Source organism: Thamnophis sirtalis, unplaced genomic scaffold (genome assembly GCF_051295495.1).
Source record: "Thamnophis sirtalis isolate CommonGarterSnake01/CBP01778 unplaced genomic scaffold, rThaSir2_p1.2 scaffold_13, whole genome shotgun sequence".
Taxonomy (NCBI): domain Eukaryota; kingdom Metazoa; phylum Chordata; class Lepidosauria; order Squamata; family Natricidae; genus Thamnophis; species Thamnophis sirtalis.
Genome location: NW_028261393.1, coordinates 19,507,260 through 19,531,897, shown reverse-complemented (window position 1 = coordinate 19,531,897; position 24,638 = coordinate 19,507,260). Strand labels below are relative to the sequence as shown.

The following is a 24,638-nucleotide window of genomic DNA, read 5'->3' as shown; positions in this document are numbered from 1 at the left end:
TTCTACTAAATGTTGTAGCAGGCTACAGTAGGAATCTTCATTACAGTAAAGAGAAAGGAAAAAATGAGAAATTTTCAAAGACATTATGTAAGAAATGGATTATTAACAATATGGGAAAGAGTGAAAGGGAAACATTATTTAGAAATAACAATGTGACTTTCAACAATGGAAGCATTGACACATCCAAATATTATTAGTATGAGAAATATTATTAGATACAAAGATATTTTAACAGAAAGGGGGGAACTAAAACAAAAACAAGAATTAGAAAAACAAGGGATTGATATAGGTTGGTTTTCACAATTGCAAATACAATCAAAGTATGAAAAAAAGGGAAAATGGTTTTAACTTAGGAAGTTCGGAGTTGGATAAGATACTTATGGGAACGGAATAAAGAATAATCAAGGAACTATATACTTACCTATTAAGAACTATGCTATAAGAAGGAAGTGGTAAAAGATACAATGTTAATTTGGGCAAAGAATTTTGGCCATACGATTGAACTAGAAAAGTGGCAAGAACTATGGGAAAGGAATTATAAATTAATCATGTCAACAGCTTACAAAGAAAACTTCTACAAAATGTTTTACAGATGGCACATGTCACCAGGAAAACTAGCTAAGATGTTTAAAGACAAGTCAGCGAAATGTTGGAAATGTCAACAAGCAATAGGTTCATACTACCACATGTGGTGGACGTGGGCAGAAGCAAGAAAATATTGGTCTAAAATAAGAGTATGGTTAAAGAAAATGTTATAACAAGAAATAGAATTTAGACCAGAGTTACTTTTACTAGGTATTATCCCAGAGAAATTCAAGAAAGAGAATACCTATTTGATTATACATGTAAGTACAGCAGCAAGAATTGTATTTGCTCCAAATTGGAAATTAAATAAGCTATCAACAGACGAAGAGATAATAAAAAAGAAATTAGATTGTGCAGAGATGAATAGGTTGACAATGAAAATAAAGGATAAAGAGGAATCAGAGTACTTCAAGACGTGGGGAAGATTTTATGACTGGCTAGAGAAAGCAAGCTAGAAAAGAAAGTAGGGAGAAGATAAAGTACCCAGATGACGCACTATTAAATGGAAAAGGCGGGGAGAGAAGGGGCGACTACGCGGAGGAGAGCCTTTTCAGTAGCAGCTCCGACCCTGTGGAACGACCTCCCCGTTGAGATTCGCACCCTCACCACCGTCCAGACGTTCCGCACAGCCCTTAAGACCTGGCTATCCCGCCAGGCCTGGGGATAAGTTTCTAATTCACCCCGCCCGAGTGTTGAATGCTGAATGAAAGTTGTGTTTTTTACTGTTTATTTTACTCACATACTGTTTTTGTTTTATACTGCACTTCCCCTTTTCCTACGAATGTAAGCCGCCCTGAGTCCCCTCAGGGAAAAGGGCGGCCTATAAATCCCAATAAATACTAAATACTAAAACAGAAAAGAAAATATTAAATATATACCAGTAAGTATATATTCAAGAGCGAGATATAAAGTGGGGGGGACATAACCAGGGTAGACTAGCGAAGGTAAGGGAATAAGAAATGATACTAAATTATATTTGGGTTGACAGACATACCATCCCAAGGAAACATAAATTGAGTTTTGAAATATACACCAACAATAATAGAAAAAGAAAGGGAGAGAGGAGGAGAGAATGAAAGGGTTAGAGATTACTTGGTTAGGAAAGCTCCAGAAAATCCCAGGGCAGTAGATTAGAAGAATAAATCAATAGAATTCAACATCATTATCATCTTCAAAGAAGGCTGTGGCAAATCACATGTTGTTATTGCCAAGAAAACTGCATTGTCTTATTTATGTACTCATCGGGAGCCATATAGGACTTGGAGAAGATTTGAACTTTTATTTTAAAATCGTTTTGGTTTATTCTTCTGAACCAAGATGGTGATCATAAAATTCAATGGAGTGAAATCTGAGGGGTAAAATGCATTCCATCCTACATGTAAACTACATCTGATGTATGCAGATCAGGTCAGTTTGCTTGGATATTCTTTGAAATCCAAATAAATCTTTACATGCTCTCCATCCCTATCTTCTACTAAATGTTGTAGCAGGCTACAGTAGGAATCTTCATTATAGTAAAGAGAAAGGAAAAAAATGAAAAAAGATGGATGGGGAAAAAAACTGAAGAAATAGCAACTGACCTATGTTCTACCACATTAAGGAGAGTTGAAAGTATATTATTATTCTCTATTTTCTAACACAGCAAATTTGTGAGTGGTGAAATTCCAACTGATTGGTCAAACAAAGCAACCACTTAACAAGCACATGGCACAACATAGGAGATCAAATCCATCGGAACAAGATTTAGCAGCCCATCTGCATTTCAAAAACAAAGATCACTTTTTTGAAGACAGCAAATTTCAAATAAGAGGATGATTGGTTTGAAAGAGGGTTAAAAGAGTCGACCTATGTTAGAATTGAACATTCTAACATAGGTGGACTCAACAAAAGGGGAGGAATAAGGCACCACCTATCTCCAAATTTACAACTCTAACAACCAGTTGCACCCTAATTCAAATGACCTTGAGTACAGGTAAATCCCTCTGTGGCCTCAACACCCCTCAGAGAGTGCTAACAACCAGGTGACTGCAAAGAAATACAATCCTTCCATACCTCTTCCACCATCTGTCTTTCCATCCCTTAACCATCAGAACTGATGAAGTTCTTGAATGAGAAGTGAAATGTTTTCTTCTTCCTCCTCAAGGAAAAAAACAGCCCACTTGCCTTTTGAAGAAGAAAAAGCACCTTTTGAGATTTCAGTTGAATCCAGTGGTGGGATTCAGCCAGTTCGTACCTATTTGGGAGAACCGGTTGTTAACTTTCTAAGCAGTTCAGAAAACCGGTTGTTGGAAGAAATCTCATTTTGGTTTTTTTCCCACTTTACAGGGCTAATCCTGAAAGGAAGGCAGGAAGGAAACATTCTGGTGTTGTTTCTAGCCTAATCTTTATTGCCCTGCTTACAGAAACTGCCTCTCCAGTTAACCTTTATTACATTTTAACAGCTAAGGTGAATCGCCCATCGATCTAGTTGACATTGAGTTGGCCATGCCCACCCAGTCATGTGACTGCCAAGCCCCGCCTACCCAGCTGGTCATTAGGGCAGATAACCAGTTGTTAAATTATTTGAATCCCACCTGGTTGATTCTTACTTCTTGACCTTTGAAATGCAGCTGCCAATTCAGTTGGAAGAGCAGAACATACAAACTTATAAAGTGTAGTTATTTCAAACGTGACACCCACCCACCCCCAAAAAAGTTTGTGATCTAACCAACATGGAAAAGAAGGGATTTTTTTCCCCTAGAGGTGCAAGGTGCAACACAGCAAATCATATCGCTGTGCTTCAGTGAGGAGAAAGTATGTCAAACTGAAGGCATATATATTACAAGTATATCACAATTTATTGTATTACCTCTTACAGAAGGAAAATAATGATGAAATTACATAGCAACTGCGTAGCACGCAGATTGACACACTTGTTCTAACAACTGTTCTTGAGAAAAAGACAAAGGTAGCATTAATAGCATTTTTTTTAAAAAAGCATATACTCTAGGGCAAGAGGAGGTTTGGGAAGCTCTTGGCAGGAATCTGATGGCTGGCAAAGTAGAGTAGACACTGCAAGACAGAAAAACGGGACACCAAAAATGGAAATAATTGACTGGATATTTATCTGATTTCAGAAGAAAGTGAATGGAAGGAAACTCACAGTTGAAATGAATCCGCTTGAATTTTTTTAAAGGCATACCACAGATTTTGCTCTGACTGAAAGAAAACTGAAGTGCACTGGATATCATAAGGTAAAGGTTCCCCTCGCATATATGTGCTAGTCGTTCCTGACTCTAGAGGGCGGTGCTCATCTCCATTACAAAGCCGAAGAGCCAGCGCTGTCCGAAGACGTCTCCGTGGTCATGTGGCCACCATGACTAAATGCCGAAGGTGCACGGAACGCTGTTACCTTCCCACCAAAGGTGGTTCCTATTTTTCTACTTGGATTTTTTACATGGTTTTGAACTGCTAGGTTGGCAGAAGCTGGAACAAGTAATGGGGGCTCACTCTATTACGCGGCGCTAGGGATTCAAACTGCTGAGTTTTTTGATTGACAAGCTCAGTGTCTGAACCACTGTGTCCCTTCTGGATATCATGCATTGGTTCAAAAACAGTTTATGGCATCCCATGGTATTTGGGTTTCCTGTGCTGGGATTTCCTTTCCTTCCCCGTCCTCCCTGCTACTCTTTGGGCCCCAGCAACACGAACTGAGAAAACTAAGCAATTTAGTATTTGTTCTAGTAAGGCTAGAAGAACCAGGATGGAAATGGGGAAATTCAGTCACTTGCAAAACTGTCATTAAGGACTCCACAGCCAAAATCATGTGGATATAAAAACATAAAATTGCAAAGGGAAATGCTTAAAATGCTCTTTCTCCTTAGATCCTGACCACACATGAAAAATAACAAGCAGGAATGCTATTGCCACCAGAATCAAAGGAAGCTATTGAGCCACTGTCAGAAAAAGGATACTGGCTGGGCTGCTCTCCTATTTTCTTTGTGGGGTGGGGTGTTTAATTGGTGTCCTCTTGTTTCAATAGAAAAAATGAAGCATACAGATTATTGCTACACCTTTTCAAGCACAGAACTCCTGTTTTAAACTCCTGTTGTGTTTCTGCCCTGTGGCTGAATGCATATCCATCATTTGATGGCTACGTACATCAAGCTACATTCATTCATCAAGGTGGACAGCAGTCTCAGTGTCACATGTAAGCCCTATAGTACCAGAGTGACACTAAAAATAATAAGAGAAGGCAGCACTTTCGGTGGTTTCATCATTTTAATCTTTCTCACACATCCAGGTCTAGACAGCAAAAGATCCATAAAAGAGAAAGAGCAAAAAAATAGTAATCTGAAGTCAAAAATGAAACATATTCCATGTGTTTGGGGTTCTTAATTCCACAATCCATCATCAAAAAAATATAGCTGTTCTTCTTTTATCAATATGGGAATTTCATAAGTGCTGTATGACTGTGCAGGCTTAGTAAGGATCTGGTAGACAGTGATTTATGGAAGAAGATTAAAATAACTTAATATTTGCAACTTGTCCAAACAACAGCTAGCTAAAGAGGGATGTGGCTTTCATGCAAAAAGTTCTAAGACTGCATTCATCAAAGAGAGAAGGATATAAAAACAATGCAATGGCAAAAAGCAATAGAATGGTTTGATATGAGATAGGAGCACTTGTGAGTCCTTTGTACCAGCAGTCACCAACTGGCGGTCCGTGGACCACTGGTGGTCTGCGAGAAAATTTTGGTGGTCCGCAGAAAAATTATTTGCATTTTTTATATTGCACTAAATCAGGGGTCCTCAAACAATGCCCCCTGGGATGGATACATGCAATGAATGTTTGTGTTGTTGCAGAGAGCCTCCCCCTTTGGGGACTTTTTGTGTGGGGCAGAGGGGGGCAGAAATTAAGACTTGGGGTCTGTTTCGGCCTCCTGGTGCGGGGCTTTGGGCGAAGGCTGGCAGGAAGTGCCACATAAAAATTAGATCAGGCTGTCTAATAAGAGGGAAATACAGAGCATAAAATGTATTTTTGGTGAAAACAGCGGAGGTAAATAATGTAAGAATGTAACCACATCCAGGTAGTTCTCATTTGGCCACTGCCTCATTTAGCAACTGTTTCAAGTTACAACAATGATGAAAAAGGAATTTTGCGACGTATGACCTTCACAGATCTGCAAAGCAAATCTGAAGTGAGATCACAAGCATAATCTCAGTTTCACTTAGTGACCACTTTAATTAATGACTGAATTGCCGGTCCAAATTGTGGTTTGCTGAATGAGTACTACCTGTATTATGCTATATATACTTATAGCATTTCTACCTTATCTTTTCAGAAAAATATAATATTCATTCTCACTAATTTTATTCTTGCAATTACTTGGAGGAAGATATGGAAAGATGGCGATCTGGGTTTAATGTCACACGAAGTTACAATTTGTTTTAATTGATTCACTGAATTGCTTGGTTGAATTTATGAAGTACCTGATGAGATACAACATGCCAGCAGCACCTCTCTGTTCCCAGACATGTAAATCTTTCAGCTTGACAGACTCATCTCTGCACCAGTAGAATTGCCTGTGTTGTAAAAGCCATTGTCCCAGCTGTTCCAGCTGTTGCAATGGATACTTCATTCTTCCTAGGATGAAGAAAAAAGCAAACAAATATATGATGGCAGAACAGAACTTGCTTTTTCTTTTAACCTCCATCCCCTCTTGTAGGAATGAAACCAAAAGAGCCACATCAAAACAAACTTACATCAGAACACCAAATACAAGCTGGGCGGATACATCATCGTAGACAACCCTCACTCAGTTAAAGACCTAGGAGTATTCATCTCAAATGGTCTAAGCCCCAGAGCTCACTATAACAGCATTGCCAAAAAGGCATTCAGAGTTGTTAACCTAATTTTGCGAAGCTTCTTCTCCGGTAACATTTTACTGCTAACTAGGGCATACAAAACCTTTGCCAGACCAATTCTCGAATACAGCTCGTCTGCCTGGAATCCACACTATATTTCGGACCTTAATACAATCGAGTGAGTCCAGAGGTATTTCAGAGGAGTACTCCACTCCTCTGCTCACAATAGAATACGTTATGCCACCCAGGCTTGAAATTTTGGGCTTAGACAACCTAGAACTATGACAACTAAGGTCTGACTTAAGCATAGTACACAAAATTGTCTGCTACAACATCCTACCTGTCAACGACTACTTCAGCTTCAACCTCAATAATAAACGGGCAAACAATAGATACAAACTCAAGGTAAACGCTTGAGTAATCGCTCCAAACTCGATTACAGAAAATACGACTTCAGCAACAGTGTGGTCAATGCCTGGAATGCTCTACCTGACTCCGTTGTTAAATCCTCAAACCCTCACAGCTTCAACCTTAAACTGTCTACCATGGACCTCACCTTATTCCTAAGAGGTCCATAAAATGGGGCGTGCATAAGCACACCAGCATGCCTACCTGTCCTACTGTCCCCATTTATTTGTACTCATTTCCTTTGCTCATGTGGTTTAGTGGTTTATTAGCATTTGTAGGCCGCCCTTTTCCCTGAGGGGACTCAGGGCGGCTCACAGAAAACCAGGGAAGGGGGGAATACAACATTAAGATAACAACATATAATAAAATAATAAGCAACATACATTCATCATTCGGGCGGGGTAGCGATCCTTATCCCCAGGCCTGACGGGCGAGCCAGTTCTTCAAGGCTATGCGGAAGGCCCGGACGGTGGAGAGGGTACGAATCTCCACGGGGAGCTCGTTCCAAAGGGTCGGGGCTACTGCTGAGAAGGCCCTCCTCCTTGTAGTTGCCAGCCGACACTGGCTGGCCGATGGAATGCGGAGGAGGCCTAATCTATGAGATCTTATAGGTCGTAGGGAGGTAATTGGCAGAAGGCGGTCTCTCAAGTATCCAGATCCACTGCCATGTAGGGCTTTATGGGTGATTAATAGCACCTTGAAGCGCATCCGGAGATCGACAGGCAGCCAGCGCAGCTCGCGGAGGATAGGTGTTATGCGGGTGAATCGAGGTGCACCCGCAATCACTCGCGCGGCTGCGTTCTGCACTAGCTGAAGTCGCCGGATGCTCCTCAAGGGCAGCCCCATGTAGAGCACATTGCAGTATTCCAGCCTAGAGGTCACAAGGGCCCGAGTGACTGTTGTGAGGGCCTCCCGATTCAGGTAGGGCCGCAACTGGCGCACCAGGCGAACCTGGGCGAATGCCCCCCTGGTCACAGCCGTTAAGTGGTGGTCAAATGACAGCTGTGGGTCCAGGAGGACTCCCAAGTTGCGGACCCTCTCTGAGGGGTGTAAAATTTGACCCCCCAGCCTGAGTGTTGGAATATTGGCCAAATCTTTGGGAGGGAAACACAACAGCCACTCGGTCTTTTCTGGGTTGAGCACAAGCTTGTTAACCCTCATCCAGTCCATGACCGCCTCAAGACCCCGGCTCATCATGTCAACCGCTTCATTGATTTGGCACGGGGCGGACAGATACAATTGAGTATCGTCCGCATATTGATGGTATCTAATCCCGTGCCTGCGGATGATCTCTCCCAGCGGTTTCATGTAGATGTTAAATAGTAGGGGGGATAAGACCGAGCCCTGCGGCACCCCATAATTTAGGGGCCTTGGGGACGATCTCTGCCCTCCCACTAACACCGACTGCGACCTGTCCGAGAGGTAGGAGGAGAACCACCGTAGCACGGTGCCTCCCACTCCCACCTCCCGCAGTCGTCGCAGAAGGATACCATGGTCGATGGTATCGAAAGCCGCTGAGAGGTCAAGGAGGACCAGGATGGAGGAATGTCCTTCATCTCTGGCTCTCCAAAGATCATCCATCAATGCGACCAAGGCGGTTTCTGTGCTGTAGCCGGGTCTGAAGCCTGACTGGAAGGGGTCTAGATAGTTTGCTTCCTCCAAGGACCGTTGGAGCTGGAAGGCCACCACCTTCTCAACAACCTTCCCCAGGAAGGGAAGGTTGGAGACCGGGCGATAGCTGTTAAGAACAGCTGGATCCAAGGATGGTTTCTTCAGGAGGGGTCTCACCACCGCCGCTTTCAGTGCGGCGGGGAAGTTCCCCTCCCGAAGGGAGGCGGTTACGACCGCCTGGATCCAGCCTCGTGTCACCTCACTGCAGTTAGCAACCAGCCATGAGGGACACGGATCCAGAACACAGGTGGAGGAACTTACAGCTCTCATGGCCTTGTCCACATCCCCGGGGGTAACGTCCTGAAACTCAACCCAGAGCTGTTCTACTTGGTCCCCCTGTGCCTCGGCTGGAACTGCAGGTGTGGAGTCCAAGTCCGACCGAAACCGAGCAATTTTGTCCGCCAAGAATTGGGCATATTCTTCAGCTCTGCCCTGCAGGGGTTCCCCCGCCTCCCTTTTGTTCAATAGGGAGCGGGTTATCCTGAACAGGGCGGCTGGACGGGACTCAGCGGATGCAACCAGGGTGGCTATGTGTGATCTTTTTGCTGCCCTAAGTGCTCTAGTATATTCCCTGGTGCAGGTGGTTACCATTGCTCGGTTCGATTCGGACTTATCGGACCTCCAACGGTGCTCTAGGCATCTCCTCCGGCGCTTCATCTCCCGGAGCTCCTCGGTGAACCAAGGAGGTCTCCGGGATCCGCCGCCTCGGAGGAGCCGCAGTGGCGCAATCCGGTCGAGGGCCTCTGACGCTGCCAAGTGCCACGCAGCAGCCAGAGTCTCCATCGGACTGTGGGCGAAAGTGTCAGGAATAACCCCAAGCTCTGTCTGGAACCTTGACGGCTCCATGAGACGCCTGGGGCGGAACCACCTGGTCGGTTCCTCCTCCCTACAGTGGGGGTTTGGCCTCCGGAAGTCGAGCCTCAGTAGGCAGTGGTCTGACCACGACAGGGGTATGATGTCGCTCCCCCTCAGACCAAGATCATGAATCCACTGCTCCGAGAGAAATACAAGGTCAAGCATGTGTCCCGCTGAATGGGTTGGGCCTCGAATTACTTGGGTCAAGCCCATGGCTGTCATGGAAGCCATGAACTCCTGCGCCCCATCAGAGTTTTCACCGAGCGATGGCAAATTAAAGTCCCCCAGGACCATCAACCTAGGGAACTCAACTGCCAGCTCGGCTACCGACTCGAGGAGCGAGGGGAGGGCTGCTGCCACGCTGTTGGGAGGCAGGTACGTTAGCAGCAAACCCACTTGACCCTTGAGGTCCAACTTTAACAGCAAGGACTCACACCCGACAATCTCCGGAGCAGGGACCCTACGAGGAACTAACGACTCCCGGATAACGGCGGCCACACCCCCACCCCTTCCCTGGGCTCTCGGCTGATGCAGCACCTGAAATCCTTCTGGGCACAGCTCTACAAGGGGGACTCCTCCCTCTGGGCCCAGCCAGGTTTCAGTAATGCATGCCAGGTCTGTCAGTAATGCATGCCATGTCCATACTTAATACCTGTTATCTCGTACATGTTTGACAAACTAAATAAATAAATAAAATAACATTATATGGATTGGGCTGTGAGGTCCTGATACTGGTGCAACCATTTTAGGACTTTAATCTCAGCCCAAGAATTGTTATTTGTTCACGATCCAAATAGTTGACAGAGGATTCCAGCCAAAATAGATTTATTTAGAATGTACAACGCATTCGTGAAGACATGAGCTACTTCTTAACAGTTTCCTTATTCTGCGGTCTGAATTGGCCTCTTAAATAAACAGTGAGCAACACGTCAGTCTTTTCTAACATTCGGCTTTTTAGCAGATGAACCATTTTCTCTTTTTTTTTTTCCAAGTGCCAGTCCCACACGTTGTGTTTTACTCTGACCAGAAGGAGGCAGGCTAGCTTAAAAGATTTATCCTGGTCGCTGCCCGGTGTTCTCCAGAGGAGCTTTAAACCTGATGGGCTAGCGCTAGAGGCTGGAACTAAAGCTAAGTTTCATTAAGTAAAATTAAACACTGTTATCTATTTCAGAAATGTCTTTTAACCAATTTCGTTGCTTTTAAGTACAATGACAATAAAGATTATACTTATACTTTTAGAATCTATCCTTTGATAACACTTAATGGTTTCTGGGAGCCTCACTGAAGTCTTTTTCTATTCCTTGAAGATCCATGCACGTCACTAGAAATACCGAACAAAAGAATATGAATTCAAAAATAACAACGGCCACAGGAGCAGCATTAACGTTACATCGGATACAGCCCACGCGGATGCTACAAAAATCTGTTCTGTCTTGGCTCTTTCTTCTTACAGAACTTGAAAGCTCAGACACATCCCCAGAAATCCTCACAAATCAAAAGTAGCTTCTGCCCCTGGCTGACCTCCATTTGGTGGATTTCAACAGACAATTCTGTGTGCCGCCAGCAACAAAGCAAAAAGTTATCACACTGTGAGGATACACACTTTTCGTAGTGCAGAAATATTTGCATTCTTTTCCCTTTTGTACAGTTTCACAAAAGAGAATGTGTTTCTGAATTTTGTTTCAAAGGAGGAATTAATTTATGTGACATTGTCCTAGGTGGGGGTGTGAACCTGCACCTCTTTATTTAGCCATGACGCAGCTATATTTTAATGAATGTCTCGTCTTTCATGGTACAATAATCTTTCTGGAGATTTGGAGGGTTTCTGGCATACCGTACTCCAAAGAGTCGTTGGTGACCTTTAAAAAAAAAGTTAGACTGGAAAGTGCCAAGTAGATTAGGAGACTTCAAAATGATAAAACATTCAGAACAGAAAGTAGGAACAGCTGCACTAGAACATAAAACTGTCAGAGAAACTGCAAGTTCCTGTAGTTTTTCTTCAATAAAATAATTTAAAAAAAAAACATTGGTACTGTCTTAGTGCAGAGATGAGTTCTGGTGACATCAAAATACAAATAAAAGGACATTTCATAGCTGAACACGTCTTCCAGTCATCCCAAGTTTCCATTCCATGCTGGATTCTATAAAGCTAACGCCAGCAACATACTGACCAACAGAAACATGGAATTTTGATTGGCCACAACCCTCAGGGGCTGTAGAAAGGCCCTAAACCCGTGATGGCGAACCTATGGCACGTGTACCACAGGTGGCACACGGAGCCCTATCCCCTCCAGCGCACATGTGTGCACTGGCCAGGTGATTTTCAGCCTTGATTTTTGGCCATTTTTCGCCAAAATGGGGATGGACTTCCGATTTGCGCATTGGGCTGATTTTCGCCCTCTGGAGGCTTCAAGGAAGCCTCCAAAGGGCAAAAAAATGCACAACGTGGAAACCAGAAGTTCAGGAATGTTGGGTTTCGGGGCTTCCAGGGGGGCAGGGGAGGCTGTTTTCACCCTCTCCAGGCTCAAAGAAAGCGGTGCACACATGTGGGGGGCAGCAGTGGGGTTAATGCATGTATGCACAGAGGGCATGCCACGGGGGGCATTAAATTATGGGGGTGGGCACACGAGCATGTGTGACAGCACGCATGCTCATGCTTTTGGCACCTGAAGCGAAAAAGGTTCACCATCACTGCCCTAAACCCTAACCCTGCTGCCATGCATGTGGGGGTGTCTGCAGATGGTGAGGAGCATAAGACACAATGGCTGTATTGAACTGATGCTTAGGTAGAACCTGGTGCTGATCATGGTTGTTTGGTTTAAATTGATCATGAATGGTTTTTATCTGTTTCTCTATTGTGTTTGGGTGAGCCACCCAGTCGCTTGGATAAGATGGGCAGCCATACAAATGGTGCAAATAATAACTACTACTACTCCCTCCAGAAATTGTGGGCACTCCATTACTGGATGCTTTTAACAAGAGTCTAGACCAATGATTCCCAACCTTTTTTGGGCCATGCCCCACCTAAGCATCTCTAAAATTCTGACATGCACACCCCACATATAATTCTTACTTTACTCAAAAAGTGAGCTCTACTCATGCGGAGGAAGCCTAAAAGGCCATTTACTTGGTTTAAATAAGGTTCAAATTGCCACCATTAAAAATCAAATTGCCCCCCTTTGGGGCATGGGCCCCACATTGGGAACCACGGATCTAGACAGTCACTTTTCTGAAATAGAATAGGTTCTCCTGCTTGAGCAGGGGGCTGGATTAGAAGACCTCCAAGGTCCCCTCCAGCTCATTCATTCTATTCTACTCTGGTAGCTGTAATAAATGAGTAGCTGAAAGCTTTAGTATAGGGATCATACCCATCTCTTACCATCTTTTGTGTTAGTTGTGCGTTAATGAACGTGGAGCATAAGGTTAAAAAATAACTGCATTGATATAGATGGTTAGAAAACTAATTATTACAGGTAATTTGATAACGAGTAATGAATAAAGGACTGGTATGTCCTAAGCTGGATGTCAAGATCCTTTTAAGATTTTTTTTCTTTGCTGTTTAGTTCTTTAGATTCTTTTTCTGGTTATTTTGTTTCTTTTTTCTGAATGAAATTTCATTTATTTATTTTTAATGTTGTTACCATTACACAGTTGTACATTACCTCCATTGATATTTGATTCTGATACATTAATGCACCTACTGCTTGATACACTGTATTGTTGCAAAATTGTATTGTTTATATTTTTTTCACAGGCCTTTTTTCTTTTAGCTTTTTTTTTTTTAATAGCAATAGCACTTAGACTTATATACTGCTACACAGTGCTTTCTAAGTGGTTTACAGTCAGCCTATTTCCCCCAACAATTTGGGGTCCTTGTTTTATCCACCTTGGAAGGATGGAAGGCTGAGTCAACCCTGAGCCTGATGAGGTTTGAACTGCCAAGTTGCAGGCAGCTGGCAGTCAGCAGAAGTGGCCTGCAGTACTGCACTCTAACCACTGGGCCACCTCTAAGCCCAGTAGTAAAGAATAAAAAAGAAAGATAAAACAAAATGTTACAAAAACAAGAGAATTCTTTGTGGTGGCGCATTTCTCCAGAGAGTCCCCAGACTCCAGTCCTCTTTAGCTATCAAAGCGCCCAAGATAACTTTGGGCTGGTCTCAAACTCAACCCATCCTACCCCACAGAGTTGTTGTGGGGAAATTTATGGAAGGAGATTTGAAGCGAATTACAGTTAAGTCTCCAACTTACAAAAGTTTGTTTACTGACCGTTTGAACTTACAACAGCACTGAAAAAAGTGATTGGTGACCCTTTTTCACACACCATCCCTCGTGGACACAGGATCAAAATTCAGACGCGACATCTAACTCATATTTATGACTGTTGTAGTGTCCTGGGTCATGTGAAGGTTTCCTTTTGCAACCTTTTGACAGAGTCAATGGGGAAGCCAGACTCACTTAACAACCAGGTGACTAATGCAACCATGATTCACTTAATAACCGAGAAAGGCCGTAAAAGGGGGCAAAACTCGCTTAATACACGTTTCACTTAACAACAGGCATTTGGGGCTCAACTGTGGTCGAAGACTACCTGGACCTAGGAAACAGGACCGAGGGGGACGGGGCAGCGAACCAGGAGAGACCCTGGGCAACTCCGAGCCGGCCTAGCGGGCCCCGAGGGGCGTTGTTGGGAAGACGCGGAGAGGAAGAGGAGGGAGGAAGCCCACGCAGGCCGCCTGGACCAGCGCAGGAAAGGCGGGAGGCGGCAGAGGGCAGCTGGAAGCTCCGCCGCCACGCCGCTCCGCGCCGCGCCGCCCGAGGCCAAAGCGGAGCCGCCGGTCGACTGAGGGCCCCCCGAGACGGCGGCGGCGCCGCTTTAGCGGTCCGCGAAAGAAGCGCAAGGCCGCCGCCTCCTCCTCTCCGCATCCCAAGCGAGGCGCTTCCCCGGCCAGCGGCGGCCATGGCCCGCGGCGGTAAAGAGGAGGGCCGCCCGCCCGAACAGGCCGCCTCGCCTCCGGAGGCCTCCCAGGGAAGCGGTTCTGGGCGCCCGCCGCCACCGGCGCCTCCGCCTGCTCGGTTGCCGCGGCTGGCCCTGGCCCTGGCCTTCCTGGCGGCGCTGCTGGCGGGCAAATACTACCGGGACGCCGAGGCTGCCCGGCGACAGGTAATGAGGAGCGCGGCGGCGGGGGGGATGTCTTCGGAGGGTGCGGATGGATGGGGGGTAGTGGATTTGGGGGGGGCAGCCTTGGGGTCTTGGGACGTTGAAGGGGACAGACTGATAATGGTAATAATCACATAATCATGATTAAGTAGCATGATATGGTATGTTTCATATTACATTTTATCCTATATCATATTTTACATTATCTTATATTGAATATAATATACAATATTATGTGTGTGTGTATTTATATATGCGTGTGTAGATAGATAGATAGATAGATAGATGGATGGAAGGAAGGAAAGAGGGAGGGAAGGAAGGAAGGAACAAAAAAAGGGAAAAAAGAAAGAAAGAAAGAAAGAAAGAAAGAAAGAAAGAAAGAAAGAAAGAAAGAAAGAAAGAAAGAAAGAAAGAAAGAAAGAAAGAAAGAATTCTTTATTGGCCAAGTGTGATTGGACACACAAGGAATTTGTCTTTGGTGCAAATGCTCTCTGTGTACATAAAAGAAAAGATACATTTGTCATGAATCATAAGGCACAACACTTAATGATAGTCATTGGGTACAAATAAGCAATCAAATCATACTAAGAAACAATCAATATAAATGTAAGGATACAAGCAACAAAGTTACAGTCATAAGTGGGAGGAGATGGGTGATAGGAACGATGAGAAGATGAATAGTATAGTAATGCAGACTTGGTAAATAGTTTGACAGTGTTGAGGGAATTATTTATTTAGCAGAGTGATGGCATGGGGGGGGAACATCTTGTGTCTTAATTGTTCTGGTGTCATTTGTGTGTATATTGGTGTGTGTGTGTATCTATCTCTATCTATCTCTATCTATCTATCTATCTATCCATCCATCCATCCATCCATCCATCCATCCATCCATCCATCCATCCATCCATCCATCCCAGTGTTTCTCAACCTTGGCAACTTGAAGATGTCTGGACTTCAACTCCCAGAATTCCCCAGCCAGCGTTCGCATTCTGGGAGTTGAAGTCCAGACATCTTCAAGTTGCCAAGGTTGAGAAACACTGGTATAGACACACACACACACACACACACACACACACACACACAGAAATCAAATTGAAAATAATCATAATTAAGTATTAGCTCAGTGCAAAGAGCCTGCCATCTACTAGGGCTTCTGCACAAAGTATTCATAAGGCCTTTTGAGGTCATTGGGGTTTATTCTGGAGATGGTGGGGAGTAAAGATAGGATCCTCCCCATGATGCTTTTGACTCACAGTTTAGAAGGGGGCTCAGAAGGGGTTTGATCACATTCTGAAATTAACCTGGCTTGAGTAACTGATGTTTTGGATGTGCAAAACGCAATCCTGAACCATGAAATGGCAAAAGGGCCTCGGCCTCACACACACAACCTCCTTTGTAAGGTAAAAACTGTCAGATATAAAGTGCATCTGCTCGTCGTTTATCTGATGGTTATACATCTTGTACAGATTAGCTAGGATTATGTGTACCTGTGTCCTGTGGCATTGGAGAACATCTATTTTATTTATGTATTTACATACATATGGTATATACATTGTCTGTCTGTCTGTCTGTCTGTCTGTCTGTCTCTCTCTCTCTCTCTCTCTCTCTCTCTCTCTCACACACACACACACACACACACACACAGCAGTGAACATACCTCATACTCCTGCCTCCTATTTTCTCCACAACCACAACTCTGTGTGATGGGTTAGGATGGCCCAAAGTCATTCACCCAGGTTTCCAACGATGGTGCCTATCAATCTCCTAAGGAGTATGAAAGGTATTTCTCCCAACTCAAGAACTGTATAAAAATTGAGCAACAACTTGTATTGTTGGGGTGGGGGGGATAAGCCCCATAAAATTCAGAAGTGTTTTTATTAGAAATCATTGTACATGTGATGTGAATGTTGATGTTTGAAAAAGTCCTTGTTCTTGGAGTGCTGGACATTTTTGAAGGCTCTTTCATCTTTTTATGACTAGGGTAATAAAAGCTGAGCTGCCCAAGGTTATGTACATAAGACAGGCAGCCATACTCAGCAGCATTAATGGAATTGTTTTCATTGGGTATCAGCTGTCCTGGTGCCATAAAACTGAAGGGGGGAGGGCATTTGAGGACAGACAAAAGAATGCACTTCTAAATACATTCAAATGATTGGATTCTTTGCAGCCCTCAATTGCTTTAAAGATGGTTCCTGAAGGGATGGGAAGAGGATATCTTTTCAGCAACCCCCACTAAACTAATACCTAAATATAGGTATTCCTCGATTTACAACCACTTTTAGAACTGGTACTTCCAGTGCTAAGTAAGGCAGTGGCTAAGTGAGTCGTGCACAATTTTTTAACCATTTTCGCCATCCTTGTTAAAAGAATCCAAGCCGTTCAGAGAATCATGTAGTCTTTCAGCAAATCTAGCTTCCCTCTTTGACTTGCTTGTCAGAAACCAACTGGGAACAGAAACCAATCAGAATCCAGTGTCCCCAGGATGCTGTTGTGGCCCCCAGTGGCCAGTGGAGCTGGCAGCAAATTCAGACAGTGAGGAGGTTGGGGAGAAACATGGGCCAGTCCTGGAGTCTGGGGAAGGCTCTGATGAGGGCTCTGAGTCGGAGGCAGAGAGGGGGCCAGAGCCGTATGTCAGTTATCAGCTGCTTTCAGAGTCAGACATCAGTGAGGCAGATGAACAGCTGGAGCCTGTTCCCAGTGTGCGCATGCACAGAGTTGCCAGGCGAAGGGAACAGATAAAGAACAGGGGTCGACTTGGGAGTAAGGCCACAGATGAATGGCCCCTCCCGGAGGAAATAAAAGAGGAGCAAAAGGGGAGTGGAGTTTGCAGGAGACAATTAGTTCGCTTAATTGGTTCGTGACTCTCCGAGACTCCTTGCCAAGTTTTTCAGATATCGGCCTGGCAGCTCTCCAAGCCAGATAAGGTCTGTGACTGTAAATCCTCCCTTGAAAGACTTTGTTGGATGTGAGCGAGCAGAATTCACGGTCAATTAATAAAAGTTTTTTTTTTGTCGGGACAAGGAGTTCGCTTCATGCTCTTGGGAAGCCTCGGTCAGAAAAGATGCTGCAACCATAGTAAATGCATGCCAGTTATTGCCACGTGCCCAGACTTTGATCATGTGACTGCAAAGATACTGCAACAGCCCTAATTGCCAGCACCAGTCGCAGGTCCCTTTTTCCAGTGCTGTTTTAACTTTGAAGAGTTGCTAAACAAATGATTGTAAGTCGAGGATCACCGTTAGGTACAGACAGGTGCCAATTGTTAGGACTGGGTAGAGATAATCTTTTTATTTTGTTTTGGTTTTTTCCCCCTAAGTCTTATTTATGGTGCCTGCAGATTCCAGGTTTTGATGCTTGCCATTTTGCAGGTAGCGCGAATACCCTGGGGGAAAGAAGCATATTTGGGAAATCAACATCCCCAACTTGCAGAACATTATTATACTTGTAGGCATTTTAATGGCATTGCTCAGTCAAACGGATAACTGGTAGGTACCTTGCTGTATTTCAAACAGCCTTGGGCTAGTGCCACTAAAATAATGTCCTGGCCTTAAGTGCTTAGTGATGTCAGAGCTTTTGCAGCTCCTGAGCTCTTCATCTCTTCTGAGTCCTAGCTTGGGATCCATTCCTAACCCATTTCTACTTTGGAGTCAGCTCTGCAAGGCACTGAAGTGCTTTCCTGACCATAATTGACAACAACAGCAGCGTTCAGGCAGCATTAGCATCCTTTTAGGCTGGCAGATAGCAGATGGAAAATAAATGCTCTTCAGAGCTGTGGGAACTTTAATGGGGTAGCAAGCAGCATGGAAGCCTGCAGAGGGAAGAAAACCAATTGCTCTAGGGAGATGGGGGGGGGGTCTGCCTGCTCTCCAAAGCAGATGACAGGAGTAAATTTTAAACTCACCCCTTCCAACCTTTCTTGAGATTGCTCGCTCATAGACCAGTTTTTCTCAACCTTGGCAACTTTAAGACTTATAAGCGTCCACTCCCAGATTTCCACAGGAGAATTCTGGGATTTGAAGTCCACATGTTTTAAAGGGACATGCACTTGAAGGGATGAGGAACATGTACTCTTTTAGGTACTGCTGGACTCCAGCATCCATTAAGTCAAGATAAACGTTCCCCTCGCACATATGTGCTAGTCGTTCCCGACTCTAGGGGGCGGTGCTCATCTCTGTTTCAAAGCTGAAGAGCCAGGGCTGTCCGAAGATGTCTCTGTGGTCATGTGGCCAGCATGACTAAATGCCCAAGGCACTCGGAACGCTGTTCCCTTCCCACCAAAGGTGGTTCCTATTTTTCTACCTGCATTTTTCACATGCTTTCAAACTGCTAGGTTGGCAGAAGCTGGGACAAGTAACGGGAGCTCACTCCATTACACGGCGCTAGGGATTCGAACTGCCAACCTTCTGATCGACAAGGTCAGTGTCTTATCTACTGAGCCACTGCGTCCCAGCATCCATTACCCTAAAATCCAAAAAACTGTAGTTTCCATACTTCTAATCTTAACGACTTATGTCTCCTATACTCTCTTATATCTCCAAAACACTGCCTGAATTAAGCAATTTGTTTGCTACCCTGGCAGTAATGAGCTGAGTTAGAAGGAATGTGAGCTGTGGGCTCAACCCAGCCAAAGCATTTGCCTTAAGCGACTCATAGAAATTAATGGGAACTAGTGGGATAATATAGCTATGTGTTTTTTTTTAAATAACAGCTGCTACATCTCAGCCATGAGACAGAATGTGTGGGGGCCAAACATCACACTGCAGACTATGCAGCTTCCTATATAAATGTTTTGCAATCAGGAGAACAATTATGGGTCAATGATTAGAGTACAGGAAGTCCTTGACTTACGACCACCATTGTGTCCAGGATTTCTGTTAAGTGAGACATTTGTTAAATGAATTTTGGCGACCTTCCTTGCCACAGTTGTTAAGTCAATCAGTGCATATGATAAGTTGGTAACATGGTTGTTAAGTGAATCTGGCTTCCCCCTTGATTTTGCTGATCAAGGCTGCAAAAGGTGATCACATCATCTTGGCTAATAGCAATGGTCATAAGTATGAACCAGTTGCCAAGCATCTGAATTTTGATCACGTGATCATGGGGACGCTGCAAAGGTCATAAGTGTGAAAAAAACATTCCTAAGTCACTTTTTTTCAGTGCCATTGCAACTTTGAACAGTCACTAAATGAACTGTTGTAAATCGAGGACTACCTGTACAAGGTTTGCATATAGACAGTTGAAGGTTTGATGTTAGTCATACCAAAAACAGGCTGGGAAAATCCAGAGGGAGGCAATATTTTTCATTCCAGGTGTCCATTCTCAAAAGAAATCTATTGGAAGGTATTGTATAGAGGTATCTATAGGTAATCCTTGACTTACAATCATTCATTTAGTGACCATTCAGAGTTACAACGGCGCTGGGGAAATGTGCTTTATGACTAGTCCTCACACTTACGAACATTACAGCATCCCCACAGATGTGACTAAAACTTGAGTGTTTTGACAGCTGGAATGTTGCAACATCCCATGGTCACCATTTGTGACCCAAAGGTGCTTTTTTTCAGGAGATAACTGGACTTATTTGTTTTTTCTTTTGAAGATGTTTCACTTCTCATCCGAGAAGCTTCTTCAGTTCTGACTGGAGGGTGGGGGAATGGAAGGAATTATATTCCATGTAGACAGCTGATCATTTGCATCCTTTTAGAGCAGTGTTTCTCAACCTTGGCAACTTGAAGATGTCCGGACTTCAACTCCCAGAATTCCCAGCCAGCTGTCACTTTCCCCAGCTGGCTGGGGAATTCTGGGAGTTGAAGTCCAGCCATCTTCAAGTTGCCAGGGTTGAGAAACACTGCTCTAAAAGGGTCATTGAGGCCACTGGAGGTTTATCTGTGTATAAATCCTTCCATTCTTCTTGTCACCTTTGTTAAGTGAATCACTATAGCTGTTAAATTAGTAACATCGCTGTTAAGTGAATCTGGCTTCCCCATTGACTTTGCTTGTCAGAAAGTCGCAAAATGACTCCTGAACATTGCAACCGTCATAAGTATGAGTCAGCTGTTAAGCATCTCCATGTAACTCACATGACTGTGGGGATGTTGCAATGGTCATGAGTGTGGAAAATGGTCGTCAATCACTATTTTCAGTGGCACTGTAACTTCAAATGGTCGCTAAATGAACTGTTGTAAGTCGAGGACTACCTGTATTGGGATGAGTTAACTTGAGTTTTCTTAATTTTTGCAGTGCATTTTTAAAAGTGTTTACTACTCTTCCATTCTTAAATCTGAGGCTTCAGTTTTATTCCGTTGCTGGACAGGGATAATCACTTTCCAAGATTAGGCAGCTCCAGAGCCTTCTGCCACATTTGAGAACGTTGTACATATAATTTTTCTGATCATGTTGTTGTTGTTGTTGTTGTTGTTGTTGTTGTTAGTTGTGAAGTCATGTCTGACTCATCACAACCCCATGGACAACGTTCCTCCAGGCCTTCCTGTCATCTACCATCCTCCAGAGCCCATTTAAGCTCACGCCGACTGCTTCAGTGACTCCATCCAACGACCTCCTTCTCTGTCATCCCCTTCTTCTTTTGCCCTCCATCATTCCCAGCATGAGGCTCTTCTGCAGGGAGTCCTTTCTTCTCATTAGGTGGCCAAAGTATTTGAGTTTCCTCTTCAGGATCTGGCCTTCTAAAGAGCAGTCAGGGTGGATCACCTTGGAGATTGACCGGTTGGATCGCCTTGCAGTCTAAGGGACTCGCAGGAGTCTTCTCCAGCACCAGAGTTCAAAGGCCTCCATTCTTTGGCACTCAGCCTTTATTATGGTCTAACTTTCACAGCCATACATTGCAACAGGGAAAACCATAGCTTTGACTATAGGCGCTATTGTTGGCAGGGTGATATCTCTGCTTTTTAATATGCTGTCTAGATTTGCCACAGCTTTCCTCCCCAGGAGCAAGCGTCTTTTAATTTCTTTTAATTTCTGTCCATGTACTTAGTTGATTACATAATCCTTGCTTCCAGAGCATGATAAATATCTCTGGTTCATTAACCATAATCTCAGGTCTTGGAGCTACCTAAAAGACTCAAATTCCTTGTGAATAGCAAACCTTTTGACAAAACAGTGGCTGGGGAAGTTCGTGTCTTGGTTGCTTTTCAGTTCAATTCTAAATGCAGTTATGACACAAAGTTCTTTTCAGTTAAGTGCATTTGTGAGGTAAATATGATAACAACCTGATCTTTTTATGCCTGCTATTCTAGCAAATAGCAGGGAGGTGATTATCTTTTGATTTCATCATGTAAAGTTGGCTTGCCTTCTATAACGCCTCAGCCTATTTTTAATTTGCCTTTGCTTGAGACTAAAACAGGTGCCATTGCAATCACGAACCTCCACTTTGAAGAATATGTTCTGGAAAAGTTAGTATCAGAAGGTTTTGCCTTAGAAGGAGTGAAAGAGGGAATTGGTTTTCTTCTTTTCATCTTTTCCTAACATAATCCCCCCCTCTCTCCCTCTCTCTCTCTCTCTCCCTCTCCCTCCCTCCCCATGATGAGAATATATCTGCTGAATATAACTCCACACTGGTGACAGGAAGGGCATCCAGCCAGTAAGCACTCAGATCCATTCAGTTGTCCAGGGTCCACCCTGCAAAGGATAATGGGGTCATTAAAAGGAGATGATGATGATAGCTAATACCTTCCTCAAACTGATGTTCCTTGGGTGTATCGGACCAACAAACATGATACTCAGAGATGAATTTAACACAAGTGGAGGGTTCTTGGTACTGCAGAGGAAGGCTGACTTACAAATATTTGGTATTTAAAAATTAATTGAAAGAGCAGGCATCAAATTTAGCTCTGCTGCATCAGTACCATTTTCTTGACAGTATTATAGAAGTGGTTTGGAATTTCTTTTTCAGTCTAGCTTACAACTACAGTTATGAAGAAGCACATAGGTAGTCCTTTATTTATGACTAGTCCAGAGGTGGGTTCCTGCCAGTTCTAACCTTTTCTATAGAAGAGGTTCCAGAAATCTATAGTGCCGTTTAGAACCCGTTCCAGCTCCCTCTCCCCCCACCCCTCTGCCTGTCCACACATCATCAAGATGAAGAGCGAGAGGAGGAATTCTGGAAGTTGAAGTCCACAAGTCTTAAAGCTGTCAAGTTTGAACACCCCTAGGTTTTTTTTCCTAAAGGGTTAGGGGTGCAAGGGTCTTGTAACTTGACAGCTTTAAGATTTGCGTGCTTCAAATGCCAGAGTTTCTGAGCCAACATTTTGGTTGCTAAGCAAGAGCGTTGTTAAGTCAGCTTCACCACATTTGGCCACGCCCACCCAGTCACATGACTACAAAGCAACTCCCACCTGGTCACATGACCAGTAAGCCACTCCCACAAAGCAGGCCACACCTACAGAAGAGGTTCTAAAAAAATTTGAAACCCACCACTGGACTAGTCCTTTCATGACAATTTGAAGTTCTGGCAGACTTACCTGAGCACTGTTTTTATGACCCACCTTGCAGTCATGTGACTGGGCTGGGCTGCTATTACTGTGTTCCATGATGGTTTTGCCAGAAACCAGCATTTACTTCTGGTATTCAGCAAATTCCATACCAAACCATGGGTTCCCTTAATGGCCACTGCATTCACTTAGCAATCACCATAAAAAAGATAAGAAAATCATGAGCTTTTATGAACCAACACATTATGGGCCTGACACCTAATCAAGCTACAATAGTTACAATGGTCATGACTTATGACCATGATGGGCAGGCTCCATTGAGGTCGTAGATTGAGCACTACCAGTACTTGCTTTCTTTCAGCATGTCTGACTGCTTCCATCAAAATGAAATCCTTTCCTAGGAGAGGGAAAGAAGAAAGAGGAGAGGAGAGGAAGAAATGGAGGAGAAGTAAGAGTAAGAGAGAGGGTAGGAAGGGGAAGAAGAGGAGAGGAGTGGGGGAGAGGAAGGGAAAGAAGAAAAGGTAAAGGAGAGGAGGAAAGAAGAAAGTAGAGGAGAAGGGAGGGAGAAAGAAAAGCAGGGTTGTGGTAAAATAGGCATATGGGATGGTAAGCAAAGCAACTTTTATGTGGAAAAATGAATATTTAAAATTGCTAATACACAATGTGAATAATAACAGTGGGAATGTATATTCACAAATGTATGTAGAAGATTAAAAATAAAAAACTTTTTTGGAAAAAAAATGAAATCCTTTCCCTCCTGGGGTTTCTTCAATGTGACGATACGAAATTGGAAAAATCATTTTCCAGCTGTTCTGCATTATACCTGCTTTGATGAAATGATCTATCTGCTCATTTCATTTGTCTGAATGAAGGAGCTTATTAACTGACCAGGTGCATATCATGTAACTAGCTTGGGTGACAAGACCGGATGATTAATTTGAATTTCTTTATTTCATGAATGTATGACTTAAAGAATCCCTTTCCTTCCACTTAGGAAACAGCCTTGAAATCTCTGGGAAATGAGGGCCTTTTCCTCTTCTCTTCCCTGGATACTAACAATGATTTGTTCATCAGCCCTGAGGAATTCAAACCAATTGCGGAGAAACTGACTGGTAAGTGTTTTAAGAATTTGAGAGCACAAATAACTGCTAATTTTGTGTGTGCGTGTGTCTCTCTGTGTATGTGTTCTCCAGCATTACTCTGGAACACCTCAAGCAATTTCAACCAAACTTGGTACACAGATGACTTACTCTGCGAAAATAAATACTGTGGGGATAATACACCCCTAAAACACCTCGGGGGGAATGCTCTGTCAAGATACAGCCTGTTGTGCCTTAAAATGGCTTCTACTGTACAGCGCAGTGGAGTTGCCATGGTAACCGATTTGCAGTACTTCACAAGGGGGCTCCCTCTGGTAAGGGAGAAAATCCAACATTAGAAATTACATTTGGTCCAGACATTTTCCCCCTATAAATAAATACCCTGGCAATGCCTGGTTATCAACTAATAACTGCTAAATATTGGTGATGTGCAAAAACATTTCTACCATTTTTTCCTCATGCTTAAATATGTGTCTTAGACTTCTTTAGTTATGAAGTGGCTAAGCCGTGTGTGTCTATGTGGAAATGGCGTGTTTTTAATTGTAAAATGATGTTATATTTTTTACAA

The 24,638-nt window shown here is 43.8% G+C and overlaps 1 protein-coding gene across 1 annotated transcript in view; it reads left to right on the top strand.

The window, feature by feature from the left end:
* The first annotated feature begins 14,162 nt into the window (after positions 1 to 14,162).
* SELENON (selenoprotein N) overlaps positions 14,163 to 24,638 on the top strand; it is a 54,729-nt gene continuing 44,253 nt past the window's right edge. Inside the window, exons 1-2 of the mRNA XM_087727034.1 lie at positions 14,163 to 14,526; positions 23,965 to 24,082. Coding sequence (XP_087583160.1) covers positions 14,323 to 14,526; positions 23,965 to 24,082 — 322 coding nt within the window. The 5' untranslated portion in view covers positions 14,163 to 14,322. The remainder of the gene's footprint in view (positions 14,527 to 23,964; positions 24,083 to 24,638) is intronic.